General features: G+C 36.1%; 1 protein-coding gene across 4 annotated transcripts in view; it reads right to left on the reverse strand.

The window, feature by feature from the left end:
* CNTLN (centlein) overlaps positions 1–21,944 on the reverse strand; it is a 185,966-nt gene that overhangs the window by 155,620 nt on the left and 8,402 nt on the right. For all 4 annotated transcript variants that reach the window (XM_090130664.1, XM_090130661.1, XM_090130662.1 and 1 more), the window contains exon 3: positions 12,535–12,623. In XM_090130664.1, the coding sequence (XP_089986790.1) occupies positions 12,535–12,623 (89 nt within the window). The remainder of the gene's footprint in view (positions 1–12,534; positions 12,624–21,944) is intronic.

Raw genomic sequence — 21,944 nt, forward strand, 5'->3', positions numbered from 1 at the left:
CAAATTGTTATTCCTTCCTTGGCAACACAGTGACATTAAGCTGTTTAGATTTGTGAAATCCTTCTGTGAACCAGACAGCATTTCTCCATCTAAAACAAACTTTTAGAACTTCATGGATGACTGTATTATCATTTGCTGTCTTACACATGGGTTGAATCTATAATTTGACCGGGACAAAAAAGAAAGGCTGAGAAGGTCGGTTAGTGGGAATGAGCAGAGCAATGTGGTTTAAAAGTACAAGGCTACAATCACGATATTTCATTAAAAAATCATTTGATGAGTTATTAACGCTGTGTAGAACCACCTCATCTCATTGTGATCCTTTTTCTTTACTATTTTAAGTGCTAATGGCTACGCTTCTAGGAAGAGTTATGGTGAGATAGTAGGGATGCACCTTAGCACAAGACATCTCCGACAAAACATCTGAGAAATGTACTGTTCTTTAAAAATAGCTAAATTCAGGCATCCCAACCACCACAGGTGACAGATAAGCAGAAATTCATTCAGATTATGGAAATCTGTCAGAGGCAGAAGGGATCTGATCAACAGTGGATAACACTATCCAGCTGTGTGCAAAAGAGCAACAGAATTTTGTTGCACTGCAACTGAAGCAACAGAATTTTGTACCACAGAAAATTAAAGATAGTACATATATGGTCATTTCTTTTTCTTCTTTATTATACGTATTCTACTTGAATCAGTGACTTCAAAGGCTAAAGTATACTGTCCCAACAGGCTCTTTAGTACCACATACTTTTAAATAATTTCTATGGCTTTTAAAATACCTAGACTGATCTTGAGTGCAAAAAAGAATTAAGTAAAAATGGTACAGAATTCACTGCAAAGTTTTTGGGGACTGAGATCTCAAGGCCTCATAACTACAAAAAGTGAAATACAAGGGCTATTCTGAAAGTAATGCCTTCTATTTTGTTATGTTGTCCCACAACTTCTGAGGCAGATGTGGGTGGTGCAGCAGTATAGATTGAACGTACCCACCATTATTCCATTATAATTGTTGCTTTGTGACAGTTGGCAGCAGAGGGGAAGTCTGAAAAAATGCTATCTGACATGGAAGTGAGTATGAAAGCAAAAGTATAGAATTGAATTCTTCTATGCAGATAAAAAATTACAACCACTGGCATCCACTGACACTTGCTGAGCATTTGTGGAGATGGATGCATGCACACTGAGGCAGTGGGTGGTGCATTGCAGTAGTGGAAACAGCGATGTGAAAGACCAGCCATGTTCTGGACAACCATGGCACACCACAAAAGAAGAGAGTCTCAACCAGCTAATTCACCCAAATAGATACACTGTGATCAGGGAACTGGGTACAGAGCTGAATGTCAGCTTTAATGCATTGGAAACAATAGTAGCAGTGTTGGAATATCACAAAGTTTGTATCAGGCAGGTCCCAAAAATGCTCAACAGAAACAGAAAGAGCACTAAATGCAAGTTTATCAGGACCTATTGAACTAATACAAAGCTGAAGGTGACAGTTTCCTGGATTGCATTAACCAATGTTTAGATATGGTGTCACCACTACAAACCAGCATCAAAATGGGAGTCCACAGAGTGGGGACATCTGAATTTCCCATGAAAGGAAAAGCTCAAGATGCAGCTCTCTGTGTGCAAAATAATATGCACTGTCTTCCAGAATTGGAAAATGATACTTCTGGATTTCCTGGAACCTGGACAAACCATCAACTCTCATCATATAGCAACACTGACTAAGCTGAAGGCTCAAACTTCTAGAGTCAGGACAAAAAAGAAAACAACCTTTCTCTTGCAGCATGATAACACCAGACCTCATATCATGGAAGACCATGGTGCACGCTGGCAGTCTTGGCTGGACTATCTTACCACATCAATCATATAGTCCAGATTTGGCACCTTCTGACTTCCATCTGTTCAGGACAATGACAGATAGACTGCACAGGCAATATTTTCCTAGCAACGACACCATCACAGAAGCTGTGAAGCAGAGGATCACTTTCAGTGGTGCAGATCTTTATGAGAGTGGCATGCAGGCTCTTGATCACCACTGGCAAAAACACATAGCCAGTGGTGGTGACTATGTTGAAAAACAGTGTTTTGTAGTTGAGAATATGTACCAGCAAATCAGAACTACAACTGCTCTTTGTATCAGTTGTAGTTTCCATGGAAATAAAGCATTACTTCCAGAGATACTTACAGACAGCTTTTCATTGTTTCTCTTTGAACCCTATTAAAATTGTACAAAGTTGTCTGCAGTTACAGAAATCCATCCTATTAGGAAGTTTAGCTCATTTATCCCTAGAGTTACAGTGTGATGTCTTTTGAAGAAAAAACTAGAGACAAAGACACTGGAGGAGAAAAAACAATATATGTAAGTCTCAAAAATATACAACACACAATTAAATTGACCTGCCTTGATAGCAATGATTAACTATTTGCACTGATTTTGAGTGAGATTGAGTTCATTTTCTTCTAAGCAGCTCATATGGCACTGTTTTGGATATGTTTTATTTTGTTTATTTGTTTAGCAATTCCAGTGTAGTGCTTACAGAGTCAAGGACTCTTCTGTTTCTCACACTGCCACACCAGCAAGGAGGCTGGAGATTGAAAAGGATCAGGGATCAGGAAAGCTGATTCAAACGGACTCAAGGAATATCCCCTACCAGATGATGTCATGCCCAGGAGTAAGAGCTGGAGGACAGAGAAAGATATTCAGAGTTATGGTATTTGTCTTCCCAAGTAAGCATCACAAGTGAGATGAAGACCTAATTCCCAGGAAATTACTATCTACTTGCCAATGGGAAGTAGTCAATGAATTCTTCATTGTTCTTTGCTTGCCCACAATTTTTGTTTTACCCATTAAACTGTCTTTATCTCAACCCATGAGTTTTCTCACTTTACTCTTCTGATTCTCTTTTCTTGCTGCAGAATAGTGAGCAAGTGGTTGTGTGGGACTCAGCTACCCACCAGGGCTGAACCACAACACTAAAATTCAAGAACTCAACTTCTCAATGAGGTTTTAAAAAACAAAGGAATTTCTGAAAAGTTTATAATCCTTTACAGACCATTATCTGCAAAATTGCTTTAAAAATTAGGTGTAAATAAGAAAAATCTCAAATATTTGGAGCTTGTGTGCTCCTGCTTATGATGGTTACTGCAACTTTAATGAGCCAGAACTCTGCACCAGCCTAAAATCCTCATTGCTTTCTCATAGTGAGCTTCTTGGCTCTGTGGTCCCTAATGGCTAGCAGCTATTTTTTTATTTTATTTTTTTATTTTTTTATTTTTTTTACAAAGGAGCACCTGCAGTACATAAAATCTAAATATTTTGGAAGATAGACTTTATCTTCTAAAGGCACCACACTCTATGATGAAGTGATTAATCAATATAAATCTAACTAAACTGTAGATACAATGGTACTCCAAGTTTCTTCAGTTGTTAACTACAACTACAAAAGCTAAGAACTTAAGATCAGACAATATTCTAACACATATAAAACCATTTTGCTTGATCCAAAATTTTAAAAGCTTTAGGAAGCAAAAAAAGAAGGCCTCTAGTATGAAGTACTTGGAACATTAACAACATAGTCAGCAAACAGAATACAACTATAAACCCCCAACACCATTGAATAATACTGCCTCTCGCCTTCAAAAGTATCTCAACTTCAGTTGCTGACTGAAACATCAGATGCACTGTTCCAACACTGATTTACTCCCTTTCCCATTTTACGCCAGCTGTTTTTATTTTGCATTTTTAGATTAAACTATTGCTCTTACTACTCTCATGTCATTTGCCATCTATAATCTGCCACTGCCTTCTCAACTACTCTAACCACTACCCTCTCTCAGAAAGTTGGCTTTTTATAAAACTAAGCCAAATTAAACACAAATACTGGCTAATTAATTAACCTCTTATCTCAGCCACGCAATCATCACTTCAAAATGTATTAAACCCGTTTTCTAATGGATTAATTGATCCGAAAGACTGATGGGTCAAGACAGATTTCTCAAGGCAAGCCTCAAAAGAATTCCACAGGTGAATTCCCATTTTAAAGAGAGAAGGGGAAGAAAGTGAATAAACAAGACAAGAACAAAGCAAAAGAACAAACTTAGCTAATTCAGATGTTTTATCACTAGTGAAGAATTTATAAGCCCTGTAAATTTAGGACAAGCCCATATCAAATAGGCTTATAGGAATAAAGTATAGAATCACAGAGAAAGGAATTTTTAAAAGTGCCTAAGAAAAAATGTGCCTACGTTTGTAAACACACAAATGACCTAGTTCTTCAAGGAATATTTCTAATTAAACTCAGTACTTTCTCTATCTAGTTGATGCTCAGTCAAACAGCCCTTTGAATAAAGCTATCAAGGAACAATGTTTGTAAATACAGATCCATCATCATCATCGTAAGTGGGAAAAGCCTAATGTAAATTTATGGCATTTTTTGGCTATATGGGGTGGGGCTTTTTTTCAGGCTCTCAAGATAATGAGATATGTAATGCCTCACAAAATGGCTGCACTACTTACCACACAAAATAATGATTTTAAGAATGTAAGAACACAATGGATGCCTTCAGAACGCTAAAGCTTAAATTGAAATCTCCTATGGAACTTTATCAGGAGCTCCTCCTGGTGGCACAGAATAATTTCCAGTGTTCATTACGGTACAGTTCCCCATAGACCCTCAAGGTAATATGACGGAAACTTGCATATCATACTTCTATTTGTTTTTGTGCATTAAAATTATATTAGACAAGAAATGAAATAATACCCTCCTACTTTTTAGAAATATGCATAAAAATCATCAACTGACTTTATTAATTGAGCCGTTATGTATTTCCAACATATTAAAAAAGGTCCATTGCAATATGGGGAAAAAAATCAGGCACTGTCAAGAAGCTGATGATGATCAATGACTGAGACAAACTCCTGTTTAGCTAATTAGAACCACTGATGAGCAATAATGATGTGAGCTAAGAATATTTCCAGACTTCTCTAGGATGAAAAATGGAATGAAGAGAGGCTGTCAATTTGTACAAGTTTTAAGCTCCAATCAGTTTTCCCATGAGTACTACCTATTTTAAATGTTTAACACAGCTGTATTTAGCTACATACTCTATCTAGATTCAGTTTTCCACAAAAATGAAGAAACCGAGGAAATACTGTTTAACATCTTTCCTATTATGATTTTTTCCTGTGTTACATGATACATTACACAACAGGACAGGATAACATTTTTGAGGTTTGGGCCATTATTAATGACTTGTCAAAAATGAAACATTACACTATAAGGAAACAGTTATGAATGAGGTGTGAAAGCAGAATAAGGAGGTTTTCAAAACTAAAAAGTTTGGGGACGTTCACAAGACCTCACGCTTCCTAAAATCTTAATGAAAACATTCTGGGAAGAGAAGCATCTTTGATGCTAACACAAATCTTAATCAGCCAATCAATCATTTGTCTAGAAAAAAATAAGATGTATATATAATTATGCCATTTTTACATTAACTTAATGAAAATAATTCTAACTAAAAAAATTGGAGTTGCTGTTCACAGGTTTCATGTAGTATCTCAGTTTGGTTTTATAAATAGTAGGATTTTTAAAAAGCTAACAAAATCTAAAGATTTTGCCATACAAACCTAAAGAACTTAAACTTACTCTGCAAACTTTGAGATCCATTATAGAAGAACAACAAATGTTATATCTTAACACGGTACACATTTTATCTATAACTAAAAATAAAAAAAAAAACTGGAAATATACCTATTTTTAAAAGTTATAACGAACAGGTTTGATGCACCATTCAATGCAATTATTATTTCTCCTGGTCTTCACATTTCCATAAACATACTTGTGAAAGTGCATGCATTCAATATTATTATTAAATAGAAAATGAATGGCCCACATGCAAGGCAAAAGTATACATCACAGACTGTCAATGTTACTGTGAATATGGCACCAATACTGTAATTTGCTGTGTACAGTCACAGCCCTCTGGCTGCAGAATTAGTAGTTAGAAGAAACAGAGCCTATACCTCAAATTTTCAACTAAAAACATTTGTGTGTCGATGCACCAACTGAGATAAGAAAACAGAACTACATAATTTTTATTTAATGTACTGTTTAATCTTACCTAGACCTTAGAAGATCCTTACACTTCATATTTTAATTGACACATAATTAATTCCTTTTATTTCCTTTTACTTTTAATACTTGTTTTCAAAAGATTTAGACCACATAAAATTAAAAAAACCCTAAGCTAAACTAAAATTGATAGCATATATCTGCTGTACTCTAAGACAAGAGATATTTTCTTAATCAAAGCTGCCTAAGCGTATATTAGTTTCTTCACAAAAATAATGTAAGGTCTAATTATAAACAAACTGTAAAATGAAATTATTTCCTTAGTAAATTATTTATGAAGCTGTGTTTGCTACCAGTTTTATGTTATATCATACATATCAAAATGTAAAAGCATCATTAAAGACATGTAATTTCTAGCATTTCTAAATTAATTCACTAGATGATTTATCAGTGTTTCATATTTTAAGCAATACACATAGAATAGTAGGGCAGTAAAGAAAATAATGTGACATTTTTCCCTAATAATTTTGCAAACATTTTTCATCTAAAATACACAACCCTCTTACAGTGTTTAAAATATCAGCACTTCAGAACAGACTGCTTTAACATCTGCACATCACCAGGGTTTCCCCCAAGGATTTTTAAATGATGCCTGCCTGTGCTGAATAAAGTGCTAACTTGCACCTTGCATTTCAAACTGTGTCCTGAGCAGCCATCCAGTTGGTACAACACCAGCTGAATTCCCACAGGCTACTGTTCAATCAGGCTTGACTGCAATTATCATGTCAATATTTTGTGCTCCGATATGCAGATATGCACACATGCAAGCTGCATAATACTTTCTTCTCCATGGAATGTTGACTTATGTTCAATGTTCTGAGAATTTTTAATGAAATAGGATATTAAACTTTCATCAACTGTAGACAATCACAATTATTTGACCTTAGATAGAAAGGTTGTACCCTTATGCTCTATTGTTCCATCCACTTTATTGAGTGATAATAACTAGGGAGTCCACTTTACTTTAAACTCAATGACAAAACAGTAACAACTTTCAAGAACATGTTAGAACTTCTTTATTTTCCAGTTCTGTCATTCTGTTGCCTACTAATGTACACGAGAGTAAAAAAAAATGGCTTAAGAAAATTTCTGAAAGTTGTTTATCATCCCTTCAAAAGATGCAAGTTACCTTTTTAAAATTATTTTTCAATTAATATCAGCAATCTACGTTTGCTCATACATACAAAGCATTAACACCCTTCTGCATAAAAGTACTTATTTCCAGTACATATACACATCTTCAACCAGTGAGGAATCTATACCAACCTTATTTTTCATGTTTCTTCAATATTTTGCTATCCACAGGACATAGCAAAGTGTAGCCTAAGTTCCTTTGATAACCCTTCCAAAAATTTTCATGGATATTTATGATCACTTGCTCTTCAGCCCTGTTTTCTTCTATTTGTACACCTTTAGAAAGACATAACATCCCAGCAAGAACAATGAAATTCTATCCATTTCTGGAATAATGTTAGGCTGCCATAATGGCATCAAACATTATATTCATTCCCACTCTTCACTGAAGTCTTGCAAGACAACACACTAGGAATAGGTGTAGAAAAACATAGCTAAAGCAATGATATCATTTAGTGTAATACAATCTCCATCAACATCTACCAAGTTTTGCATCACTGCCACAGTTAGACTCCACCTTTCAGCAGAAAGGCAGTCAGATGTCCCAGAGTAAAATCAGTTGACCTATCAAGATTTCATGTAACACGAAAGTCCTACTGAGGTCTCTGAAAGTTTACCACAATGTTTTAAACCATTTGATACTCTTATCTGATCTTCAACTCTGAGTTTATATACGTATTTACCTGTAAAGGGTACTGTTAAGCAACCTTTCTTAAAAAAATTCATCATCAAAAAAGTGAATCTTTCAAAAGGCAGTGAGCCAGAAATAGCATGCTCTTTACATAATACTGAGATCAATAGTATTTAAAGTAGCTGGAAAGTATACTAACATGAGATATACTTTTACAATGGCTTGTTTGAGAATACCTGGAGGCTTTTACATATCCCAAAGGCATTTCTCATTTGCACAGTAAAGATAATTTTTTGTTTATATCTGAATATTAAAATGGGAATATAGTTACAGTTATCCAGCAAGAACTGCAAATACTGCTGAAAAGCAGAATATCATTGGTGTATTGTAAGAATCAACAGCACATAAATAAAAAGGCACCAGTTACATTTTTACAGTTTTAGGGTAGGTGAACTTCTATTTTAGGATCATGAAAGCACTTCAAGATAGCACAGAAATAATGGAAACCTACTGTTAATTCCCTCCTATATCCCCCAAACTATGCCTTCTAATTTTTTTTGTTTACTTCAGAAAAGGATAATATATGGAATTGTTTAATGTTACAAATATAAATTAATGTTACTAATAAAATTCACTTGACTATGCAGCTAGTATCGCTAACACGTAGGCTGCCCCAAAATAAAGCCTCCTGTTTATTTGCATGGAAACTACAACAAATAGAAGGAGCACAACAATGCTATTTGACAGAATAAATTCTCAGCTACAAAACACAACTTCTCAACAGTCACCACAAAATATGCATTTTCACCACCACTGAACAAGAGCTTGCAAGCTGCACTGATAACAATCTGCACCAGCAGAGGTGACCCACTATCTCTATCACAACTGCTGAAAAGCATCACCTACCACCTCACATCCACTGGGCTCCATAAATGCTCAGCAAGCATCGATGAATGCCACTGAGTGCCATTTTTCCTGCATGGAGGAATTCAGTTCCACAACTTTGCTTCACGTGCACTTCCATGCCAGACATAGTTTTAGACTGCCCCTCTGCTGCCATCTGTCACATGGCAACAAGATGTAAAAACATTGGTGGGAAGTCTCAGCCTCTACTGCCAAACCACCAACATCTTCCTCTGGTGTCATGGGCCAACATAATAAAAGAGAAGGCATTACTTTTGGAACAGTCTGCATACATTATTTTTTTCCTTCCTCATTACACATCTGTGGTGTACAAGGTTTTAAGCTAACACTCTGTCCTTTCACTCTTACATGTTCTTACTGTACTGTAACATGTTGTTACTGTAGTCTCCTGAAGGAAGTCTGGCAGCTGATTTCACTAACTTGAAGAATGAAATCCATGCAACAATACTGATGGATTAATTACATGTGATCTAAGAAACAGAAAGACTAACTTTCTTAGAGTATGATTATTTCCAGTAGGTAGCTAGCTCAGTTATCAAGAACAACTGCTTCAGAGCCATCTTAGCCTGAAACAGAGCAACCAATCTCAAGCTACAGGGAGGCTGCAGGGGTTTCCTTTGTCTGGGAAACACCAAGAAAAGAGAACAACCCTACAGCAAGGGCAGCTCTCGCAAGAGAGGCTGATGCGATGTGGGTATTGCCAGGGCAAATTGAGACCATACCCACATCCCTCAAAGAAGCTCAGGGATGAGTTGCTACCACCAAGCACAAGGCAAGTAAACAGAGCAATAGCATCACATGTGGCAGTAGCTCACACAGCAGGGGCTGAGATTCTACCAGCTGCAGAAGTGAGGGGCACTCATTACACCCGAACTCTTGAGGCAGAAGCACTCAACACCAAGCTAAGGCTGCAATTCTAGCAGGGTGGTATGCGCCACCTACTCAGGTCATGACCAATGCCTCCATCCATACAGAGCTACTGAAGGAAGAAGCATCTGTGCAGATGGTGGTCTGTGGGAAGTGTCTGGACCTTACTCTTGGAGCATAGGAGAGTGGCAAACTCACCTGCATAAGATGTGCCAAGGTGGAGAATCTCCTGCGACAGATGACTGAGCTGCAGGGAGGGCAGCAATGGGGAGAGACAGCTGGATTCACATGCAACCCACATTAAATCCACAGCCCAGGGTCAAACAGCCCCAAACTCCCCCACCAGCACATCCAGTGAGAGGCGAAGACAACAGTGATGAGAAATGGCAAACTGCCACGACAAAGACTAAGAGGAAAAGGCCTGCCTCAAAGCCTGAGGTGTCTCTGTAGAACCCCTCCACGGTTCTGCAGGCTGAGAAGGAAAAATAAATCGCAACAGGTAAATCATCAGAACTGAGCAAGGCAGCCAGACATGCTCCCCATTGCATAACAGCTATCATTCTATGATTCTAATCTCAGACAGTCTATACGAAGCTGGCACTGAAAGCTTGTTGGTGATGGAATTTTCAATAGACAGAACACACTGAAAAATAAAGTTACACAAACATTTGCAGTATTCACGTTACAATCCCAAGCAGAGACAGCAGAAGTTCTAAATCCACTTCATTCTGTTTTTATCTACTTCAAAAATCACTTAAGTCAATGATAGATGGAAATTAACTTGGAAAACAGTAACAAAAGGATCGGTCTTGTTCCTAATTCAGATAAGTTAAAGAAGAGTTGAGCTTTTTGTTCTTGTCATCATTTTTGTTTTTATCAGATATAATCACAGAATCACATGCAGATTGTCTGGATTTGGAAGGGATTCAGAAGTATCACTGAGTCCAAACCCTGATGTTATACTTAATATCTTAACATACAAAACTACGTGGTGCACAGAAAAGGCTTTGAGCTGCGTGACCTGCTTTAGGAAACATTTTGCTTATAACCATTACTTAATAATCCCAACATCCCAACACTCTCCCCTTTAAAACCACTTTGCTAAATTAACGAAGTCAGAAAGCTAAAATTTCCTGACCACTGTGCTGATTATAAATTACCCAGATATTTAATCAACTTTTCTGAACTGAGATAAGCTGTCATGATACCACAACTGTACATTCTGCTATAAGGCATGGAAGAAGACAAGTTTTTCCTGAAAGAAGAGTATAAAGTTCATGAAACAGAAGAGTGTGAAAATCTTCAGAAAAGATTATGGAAAGCTATAACTGAAAAAGTTAACAGAATATGTAGGGCTGTAATTTGAAGTAAAGTGAATCTTTAGATTCATTAAAAGTTTGTTTCAGTGAAGCAGTTAAACCATTCTGAGGTGAAAGAGAAGAAGCTACATCAAATACATACATACTGGAAAAAATAAGAAAAAACAGAAAAAAACCATGATATTGCTCCATCTGTCAAATCAAAGTAAAACCAAAGTTCAAGTCAACATTAAGGATACTCCTGTATACTGAATAGGTTCTATACAGTTAACGATACTCCTATATACTGAATAGGTTCTATTCAGACGTATTCCAAGATTCTCTTTGGTAAAGATATCACCTAAAAATACGTTGGGGAACTAATTTCTTCCTTCCTAAATCTATAACTTTGAGAGGAGAATTATACAATACAGATGTATAGCTTTGAGTTCCTGTGATGTGTTCTGAAGCGGTAGTATTCTTCTGAAAGAACAGAAGGTATAAGCAAAAACCTTAATAAGAACATGTTGTCACGCTTTCTTATTTTATGTAGAAGTTGGTGATTGGTACCAGTCACTTAGTTATACATAAAAAGCTCAAAGTATCTGTACAGGGCATATTACTTTTTACTCTCATATGAAATAGACTATTATAGAAAAAATTACTGCAGCGATCTAGTTTTGTTATCTTGTGGTAGGCTAAGCTACAAGTTAAAAGGCTACCATAAACATTTTCCACCCTAGTAAAAACATTCAGCATAATACACACAGGATCAATTTTTGTGATAATTTAAAGCAAAGGTTAATAATAAAACATATTCCTAGACATGAAGATAAAAAATTAAGGAAGGAAGCCTTGAATTTTATAAAGTATGCAGAGGCACAAATAATTCACTGCATTTAACACTGTTTAAATACATGCCAGTATCTCTATGCTTTACTTTTCCTAATATCCTAGTTTGTTTTAAATGGAATACAAAACAAAAATGTTATTAAGCCTGAAAACCTTTTTCTAGCTTATTAAGCTTTATTTCAATGAGCTAAGATGTTCCATATTTTTCATCTGTCTATAAAACACTATACAATTTGTTAAGGAAAACAAATGTTTTGTCTTCTGATATCTGGAGAAAGAACAGTAAAACTACCGCCTCAACAGCATATAATCAAATTTCAACCTAAAACATATTGGTTAGAATAAGTGTTTCAACATGATGACAAACAGTAAATCTGTTCCTAAATCATCTTAAATACACTTAAATAACTTCCCAAATCAAAATACACAAGCAATAAAAAATAGTATGCAAACACTATCCTGATAACTGAGCTACTTCTCCTCTGCGGATAAATGTCCCAGCACAAAAAGGAAACTAGCAACATGCTCTAAGTACATTTGACACAGTTCAATAATAGATATGCATATATGTATAGTATATGTAACATTTTTAAATCATGCATTTTTTCTCAATTAAAAACATGAATGTATTATCAACAGTTTTGTTTATTTGTTTTTTAAAAAAATGTTAGATGTTTAAACCCACCTTTCCACAGCTAAACTGATAGCTTGTGTAAGGTCTGGATTTGACACTTGGAGACGTTTCCAAAGAGACCACACAAATTCTTTGTCAGCCTTAAAAAGAAGGAAAAAAAAAAAAAAGAAATTGAATAAGTATATACTAGATTTCTTATAATCAAAAAGACAACTTGAGAACATAAAGAAGACAACTATAAAAAAAACCTCTCTATTATAGTAAGAATTACCTATCTTGAGACTAAAAACATACAAAGCAGTTCTTGAATAAACAGTTCTAACAATGTAGAATTTTTTGAACAATCAACTATAAAAGAGTGTGCAATGTGATGTACAGCAGCAAAAAAATAACATTATTCAATCAAAATTGCCTTTTGTTGTATCAATTTCAAGAATAGACATTCTTAGTAGTAGGACAAAAATGTCAATCAATATACATTGAGTTTACAATATACATAGAATACATACTTCAACATTAAATTCTGTTATGCATAGCTCCTAGATTTTCTTTCAAATCAGACAGTATAAGTCTAACAAATGTTCTAACTTGCATCATATAAAAGCTACAGAAAAAAATCTTAAATAAGGAGAAAAAAATGCTTTAAAAAAAAATGCAATGAAGAAAGTTTGTGAGAGTCAAAGGTAAGCTAAAAGCTTTTCCAGATTTCTATTTTTCTCTACGCATAACATGTTATTTTGCACAGTTATTCTGTATTGTATTTTTATTACAATACTATAGTATTACTGGAAGAACCAATATTGATGCAGTCGAAAATTAAAATCATAATGTGTTAACACTATAAATATAAGACAAAAATCAGCAGTGTTGAAGTCGAGGGGAATAGAGCAGGAAAGTAAAGCATACATACATAAAGCATGCACCAGATTAATATCAAGTCTACTAAACACAGGTTACCATCAAATTAGAAATTAATAAATCAAAACTGTCAAACTGCCAGCTAGATTAAAAAAATCACAAGGATGCAATTTAGCCTACTTTTACTAGCTTTTAATCTTTAAAAAAGTGGAATGTGCATGAAAAAAATATATGACATGAAAGGAAAATCACCACTCCGATGGCTATCACAATTTCCCTGCTTCCCTTTTCTACCCAGTTTCCAGAACCTAAAAGTATGCTAAGATAAAGATTTGTTAGCAAGAAACTCACTGAAATCATCTAGAACAGACAAATAATACAGCATTTTTCTGAAAAAAAAAAAAAAAAAATCTTAAACCTTATTAATATCTAAAAGATGTTAAGACTTGAGTTCCTCTCTTCACCTCCACCATTTGGCTTCATTATAGTTTTCTCACTTAATTTCCTCTTCAATCATTTTCTCACTTTTTATGGACATGAACAGATTGCTCCTTTTCCCAGATTACTCTGTCCATGACTAGAAACAGCTAAAAGCAATGGTCATGTAAGACACACAATAGCCTAAAAGAACTAGAAGCTTGACCTCACAAGGGTTAATGAAAACCACACATTGTACGACTAAATTAGAGTCAATCTCAGGAATAGAAACTGCACTTTATACTTCTGCTATGTTTTCTTTCCATTCGTTCCTGATCAGCCTTTCCTTCTGGGAAGCAGACTTAAACTTTACAAGCAATATTAGTTCCAGCACATGACAGCCGGTCCAACATAACATTTCTCTTCCTTCAAAACAAGAGAAGTATCTACAAGACGAAATAAAAAGACCTCTCTAAAGCCAAGAGAATTTCATTCAAGATTTATCAGTGCATTGAGTCTAAATTGTTAAATCAAGAATAATATCATAATAGAAAAAATAAAATTGCAATTAAAAAATTAATAATGATTATATAAGAACTAGAATAGATGATTGTAAATACTTTATGAGGCAATCCTGAAAACCTTTTGTTAAAGTTCTTTTGTGTCCTCCATTAAAATTTAGAAATGCACACACTTGAATTTTAAAATTCCATGAAGAATGTGAACAATGAACTTGTGCAAAAAAAATAAGTGAAAAGTGAAGGGGGAGGGGGCTAACTGTTTTGTTTTTCTTAGAAATACTCTCTTCTTTCAAATACAGTCACTTCTAGTTTATAGACGTTTAAATCCATAAATGCCATCAGTTTCATCAACTGCATAGAAAAAAAAACTTTACGGAAATTTCCTGCACTAGTAAAGTATTGATGGAAACCAAGAAAAAATTATCCAACTATTTTAGGAACACACCTGTAACAAATCAGACTGAGCTAACTGTTAATAAGTAAATGAAAGAAACACTCTGGTCACAAGTCTGAATCGAACAATTCGAGGCTGTCACCAGCTATATGCAAACTCGACTGCAGCATAAAGACAAAACAGTAGGAAAAGTTTGTCTTTCACAAAATCAGGGAAATTTAATGTAACTATCTCTGTTGAATATATAGAACTATAGGTGCTGAAAGTGCTGACAAGAGAACTTCATTTCTGGTATTCTAAAAAATAGGTAAGAGGAACAAATAGGACACTAGCTATTAGAGACACAAACACACACACAGAAAAGTGTACTATTAGTACTTCTCCTGTTGCCAGGCACTGCTGAAAAGAGCTTGGCTCTGTCATCTTTGCACCTTCTCTTCATGTGTTCATACACTTTGCTGATATTTCCCCTGAGCCTTCTCTTCACTAAGCAGTCACAGCAACAGAAATGTGAGTTGCTTTACATTATTTAGGAGGACACTAATTACATCAGCAGTTCTTACACTCTTAAGTGGCATCGGTTCAAGTATAAAGAAATATTTGAGCCACCACAACATAGGAATGAGCATCTAATAATCTACACCCAACTACAGTTTCAAAATACTTTTAATTCAAATCTCAGCTAATCAGCAACATAAGGAGCAGAGCTGAAGTGATAAAAGTACTTGAACAATTTCATATCTTTCATACGAGATTCAGTGTAATTTTGTACTGAACTACTTAAAATCACTAGCAGATTAGGCAAAGGGACAAGAAGTCATTACAGCACATCTAGAAAAGTACAAACAGTACTTAAAAACCTTCAGCCAACCAAACAAAATTACCGATGCTGATTTGTGAGCTTACAGGCTTTGTTCAATCTAATTTTGTCTGCTTTTATAAGATACTGAATTTACTTATCATCAGGCTTCCTTAGATTTTGCCTTTACTTTTCCCTGTACAACACTGAAGAAGTAGCTGTTGTGTTTTCTGTTCATTTATTTATTAGAGCAAATGAGACTCTCGGCTTCTGCATGACTGCAAGAAGCATTATCCACTATCATGAGATCATCACAAGGAGAAGAGGCTGCCCTTTGAGCTGTCCTGCAAGCTCCCTCACCCTCCAGACTCCAAACTGGGAAGCTTGCATAGGGCCCCAGAAGAGTACACAGCAACATATAACTTTCAGACATGTTCTTCTAAATATGAAGAACATATTTAATTCCTGCTTTACACATATGCACACACAAACAACAAAAAAAAAAAAAAGAAAAAAACAGAATAGTGCGATAACTATGGAAACTTGTATTAAATTGTTGCTGATGAATATCAAAGAATCATGGACTCGTCGGACTTTGAAGGAACCTCTGGGGATCCCATCAAGTCCAAGCCCCCTGACAAAAGCAGGTTCCCTATAGTAAGTTAGACAAGAAAGAATCCAGATGGATTTGGAGTACCTCTAGAGAAGGAGACTCCACAACCTCTCTTGGCCAGCCTGCACCTGCGCTCTATCACCCTCACGGTAAAGAAGTTCTTCCTCGTGTTTGTGTGGAACTTCCTGTGTTCCAGTTTGTGATCGCTGTCCCTCGTCCTGTCACTGTACACCACTGAAAAGAGCCTGGCACCGTCCATTTGACTCAGGCACTTGAGATACTTATGAACTGTGATGAGATCCCTTCTCAGCCTTTTCTTCTCAAGTCTGAACAGTCCCAGGTCTCTCAGGCTTTCCTTGAGCATGAGATGCTCCAGGCTCCTAATCAACTTTGTAAACCTTCATTGGACTCTCTCTAGAACGCCTCTGTTTCCGTGTTTTCTGAACTGGAGAGCCCGGAACTGGACACGGTACTCCACAATTGGCCTCACCGAGACAGAGTAGACATGCTCTTTCTGATGCCCTCCAGGATACCATCAGCCTTCTTCTTGGCCACAAGGGCACACTACTGGTTCATGGTCAACCTCTTGTCCACCAGGACACCAAAGGTCCTTCTCCACAGAGTGATAGTATCCTGGGCTCCATCAAAAGAGGGATGGCCAGCAGGGACAGGGAGGTGATTGTCCCTCTCTACTCTGCTCTTGTGAGGCTCCATCTGGAATACTGCATCCAAGTGTGGAGCCCCCAGTACAAAAAAGACAGGGAGCTGTTGGGCCACAAAGGAGGATCAGGGAACTGGAGACAGACCGACGGAGCTGGACTTGTTCAGCCTGGGGAAAAGAAGGCTGAGGGGTGACCTCATTACAGCATTTCAGTATCTAAAGGGAGCCTACAGAGGGGAGGGGAATCAACTCTTTGAAAGGATAGATAACTGCAGGATGAGGAAAAACGGTCTTAAGTTCAGGGAGGGGAGATTTAGGTTGGACGTCAGGGGGAAATTCTTCACAGACAGTGGTGAGGTACTGGAACAGGCTGCCCAGGGAGGTTGTGGATGCCCCATCCCTGGAGGTGTTCAAGGCCAGATTGGATGGGGCCCTGGGCAGCCTGGTCTAGCATTAAATGAGGAGATTGGTGGCCCTGCGTGTGGCAGGGGGGTTGGAGATTCATGATCCTTGAGGTTCCTTCCAACCCTGGCCATTCTGTGATTCTGTGATTTCCAGAAGCCTCTAACCTGTACCAAGGTATACGGTGATTCCATTCTACACTTGTCCTTGTTACCTCTTGTCCTGACACTTGACCTTGAAGAAGAAGCTGATCCCCACCTTGCCACAGTTACATTCTATGATAATCTAAGTGGAAAGCAGCTTCTCAAAGTCACAGTCATCTATTCAAAACACATGCTCAGAAGACGACCAATTCCAAGATCTGTGTGACCTACTGTGGGGAATGTGCTCAAGCAGGGGTTTGGACTTGATCTCCCGAAGTCCCTTCCAACCCTTGCAATTCTGTGATCCTGTGATATTGCCCAATTTATCAGAGTCATACTCAGTGGAGTTTTGAATATTAATTAATAAATATTTTCCTAATATGCTCATTGCCAGAGAGAGGCAGAGAGGTTGCTGAACCTCATAAGGCTCCTCTCTGCCCAGCACTCTAATCTATCCAGGTCTTGCTCAATAGCAGCACAGCCTTCTGGTATGCCAGTCACTCCTCCCAGCTTTGCACCATTAGAAGACCATTGAGGAAGATAGTCAACAAAACCAGGATATATACGAAGTTTATATGTACAGGACAGGGAAAAGGAATTCCTCACAGTATGCCTGTGATTTCTTGTTGAGTTTACAAGATGTACCACGTCTCTGGCAAACTAGTTTCTACATAAATCTTGCCATGGCACACAAAAACTGACCATTCGATAATATCAAAGATAGGAAGTCTGATGAACAGTTAGTTGTTTTCTTACTAAGAACAGCAACATATAGGTGTGAATAGTCTTTTTAAATTAAATAAACAGTTCAGATTAACCTCAAATCATCTACAACCATCTCACAGTTGACTTAAAGGCCTGTTCAAAAAGGAAAAAATCAGTTCCAACTTTCATTCATGTCAGTTAAATTGTTACACTCACTGCATAACTACAATCTGCAAAATTTCTATCTGTGCTGAAAGAATAGACATAAGCAGTAAATGAAACAGGAAAGAAAAAAACACCATAACTCATACAGAGAATAATGAAAAAAGATTGAAGAAAGTCATATTGAATCTAAGTAGTATACACAAAATAAACTTCAAAGAAATAGCTGAACAGAAAAGGCTAATTCAAAAACAAATCAAAATAATAACAACAACAAACTTTCTAGGTAAGAAAATCATACTAGTTACTACAGATGTTGAACACTATCATAATAATAAATGCTGTTTAAATAATAATTCTTGTCATCAAAAATAAAGTTACAAGTGCTATTCAGTAATTATATCATCAAATATTCTAACCCATATGAACAAATGCTTGCATATTTGTATTTTTTTTTGTAATTGTACAAAACAGAACAACTTTCTTCCTCAGCGAATCTTTCTGCCAAAGCAATAACAAAAAAAAATTATTTAACTGTGCTTTCAAATATGTATTATCAGTATTAAAATAAAATGCCATCTACACTCAAAAATCAATGAGCTTCATTCCACAGAATGTTAATATGGAGATGTGCAAATTTTTCTCATTATCACAATAAAACATTAGGAAAAGACAACTCAATGAATGGTAAGTTACTATTAAATGTTATTTGCTTGTCAAATATTTTCATAGCTAAAATTGCTTCAAATATATCTACAAGCAACTACATTTAATATAATAGAATGTTAGTTAAAAATTATTACAGTTTTTAAGATGAAAAGACGTTTAAATAGTCTCTTAAACTCTTGGCACAATTAAAGGATTTGGTAAGGCAGTTCCCTGAATGGTCTTGGGAGCCAAACAATTTCTTCTGAAAAACGGCTGTTTAGACTGTCTGAAGTTGGCACAGAAAAACACTACAGCTGTCAAGGTCTGGGATATATCAATCTTCAGCATACCCAAGGAATGTGCAGTCTACTCAAGTGTACATTAGCAGCTCAAGAGGTCAGTGAGTGTACCTTGAACAGCTGAGAACTTCTGTACACAAGGCAGAATACAGATGTCATTTGAAAGTTATTGCAAATTATTCACTAAAATTATGATTATCCACAACACATCTAATGTCAAATAAAGATGCTTATCCTGTGATGAAGTATGCCAGCTAGAACTAGAGAATTACCAAGTAAAAAACAGAGTACATTGAAAAGTGGGATTTTCCCTCAGTCCACAATGGAAGTAGTCATAATCATAATACTGCAGGATGTACCGGATAAACAATAACTGTTCTTTGCAAAGCAAATCGGATTTATTTATTTTACTAATTTTTAACAGTAACAAGCTCAGAAGCTGGAAAAAATTTAAGCTGAACCACAGGTTAAATAGCACGAACAGATTAAGTACCTGCTTGCAAGTCGTGAATTACAGTAGCTTAAGCCACAGAGAATCTGTCTGGCTTTTACACGGAGCAAGACAAATATCCTCTTTTTAATCCAGTTTTTCTCCTCTCCTCTTGGAAGAGACATCTGAGCCTAAATATTGCTCTGGACATTTGACACTGCATTGATATTGGTATCAATACTACATGCAGTTATTTGTGTGCTGGAAACTGAAAAGTGACCTCATTAGTTTTCAGCATTTCCACACTACTTTATCAGGAAGAATTAGCTGTTTTTTTTTTAAAGTCATGATACTAAACTCTTAAAAGAAAAAGCTTTTAATTTAGCATTGACAATGACAAAAACATAAGCAGTATCTTTTTGCTCATATGAACTATCATTCATGACTTTGTGTATTAAACTTACAGGTAGATTTATTTTTTTCCTCTATGTATCTATAGTAAACTGTGCTGAGAACAAGAATAAGCTCAAAAATCTCCTTCAGTATAAATCATACATCACATGCCCGAACTACAGTTTAGAGGCATTATTCTTTTTGATATTCCACTTTATTTCAGAGTATGTTAACTATTAGAAGTGTTCATAGCATACCCTTTTTATAGCATTACAAATAACTTACTAAGTACTGCCTTCTGAAACTAGAAATAGAATGCCCAAGGAAAACAAATGAAAGGCAAAAAGACAAGAACAAAGCAAAACAAAAAAACTGCAAAACAAAACAACTACAACACTAGCGCCCAAGCCCCCCTCCCAACAAGTGCTAAAAAAGCACAGATCTCTAGGACAGTAGCACTTATTTAAAATTTTAAGTAGCAGATACACATCAATACCCCCAAAAGGGGAAATGAAGCATTTAGCAGGACAGAGGGAGCTATTGGTTTACTGTTTTCAGTAAGAACTCTTTAACACCAGACACTGACAATTTTTTGGTAACGTAGAGTACTTCACTATTAAGTGAAATATACATCACTATCATGCTGAAAGAACTGATACAGAAATGCATTTAGCACACAGGACTGAGCAAATATCAGATTAGCTTTTGGAAAGACTGAGAAAACATGAAAACAAGTCTGGCATAAACATTTAAACACTTGCAGGAAAAAAAGGCTGCTATACACTCTCCTGCCACCTAATATGTTTCTGATTAAAGAGCTTAAGCCTTTAATCAAGCTGATGGATACAATTTACAAGCAGGTAACAGACTTGCTTCTTGATGTCTCCTGACTTTTAAAGGTACACTGCTAGTATTCTACCAGTGCAAAATGTCTAAACCTTACTGTGACAGCTTCTGTTTGTGATTTCCAATCACATACTCTACTCCTCAGTAAGAAGTATTCTCTCTGCAACTCATCAGTCTTGTTGAATGATCATACAATACAAAATACTCCAATGCTCTGAACCTTTGAGGTACTAAGCTTTTTAAGAATAGAAAAAGTCACTAGAATATGAGACTGATCAGTACCTCACCAGAAAATATACTGCCTTATACACACTGGCTGCAAATAAGACATTAGCTTATTTTCAACTTCACTAGTCACAAACATACAGTATGCACCACTACATCTAACTGTTCGATAGATTTGTAAGAAAATTGATAACTTCAATACAGATGCCATCAGGAAACAAGTGAGTCTTCCTCCCCTGTTTCTTAATGCTGGAGCTCTAAAGGTATAAAACCACCACATAAAGTTATGATTCTAGAAAAATAATTAGCTATGTTCCAGTTAAACTCTCTATACAAATAATTTCATCATTTTTATTAGTATTTCTGGGTAACAAGAAAATGCCTTTGAATCGAAAAAGTATACCATTTTATTTATACACAAAATATAAAAATTTGTGTTACACATAAATATACACAAACACACAACGAAGTTGTATCCTTCCTCTCTGAATTTGTTCAAAGCAAACAAGGACCATAAAAGCAACATTTACTGTTACGTTGATGAGCTAAGCAGAAGGAGCACAAATGACACACCAAAGATGTTGTCATTACACATGAAGTCTTCAAATTAGTCTGGCAGATTGACAAAAAGGTGGCAAAATACTTAACTGAATAATTTTATTGTACATTCTTAATTGACATGAATTGACTCGCTTAGCAATGGACAAGAAATACAACATTGTTCCTGGTCTCACGTGGCAGGAAATGAAGTAGCATTACAAAAGTCAGTTTAGTACCATCATGCTAGGACTGGACAGAAATGAAAATAAGTTAAAGCGCAGAGGTAAGTTATCTGATAGACATGAACCTATAATATACAATTCCATCCTCACCAGTAAATAACTTTCCTCACTTTTTCCTGACAGACTGAGCACACAGATGATCTGCGTTTGCCTTCATTAACTG

Source organism: Phasianus colchicus, chromosome Z (assembly GCF_987193195.1).
Source record: "Phasianus colchicus chromosome Z, bPhaCol1.hap1.1, whole genome shotgun sequence".
In the NCBI taxonomy this organism is placed as follows: domain Eukaryota; kingdom Metazoa; phylum Chordata; class Aves; order Galliformes; family Phasianidae; genus Phasianus; species Phasianus colchicus.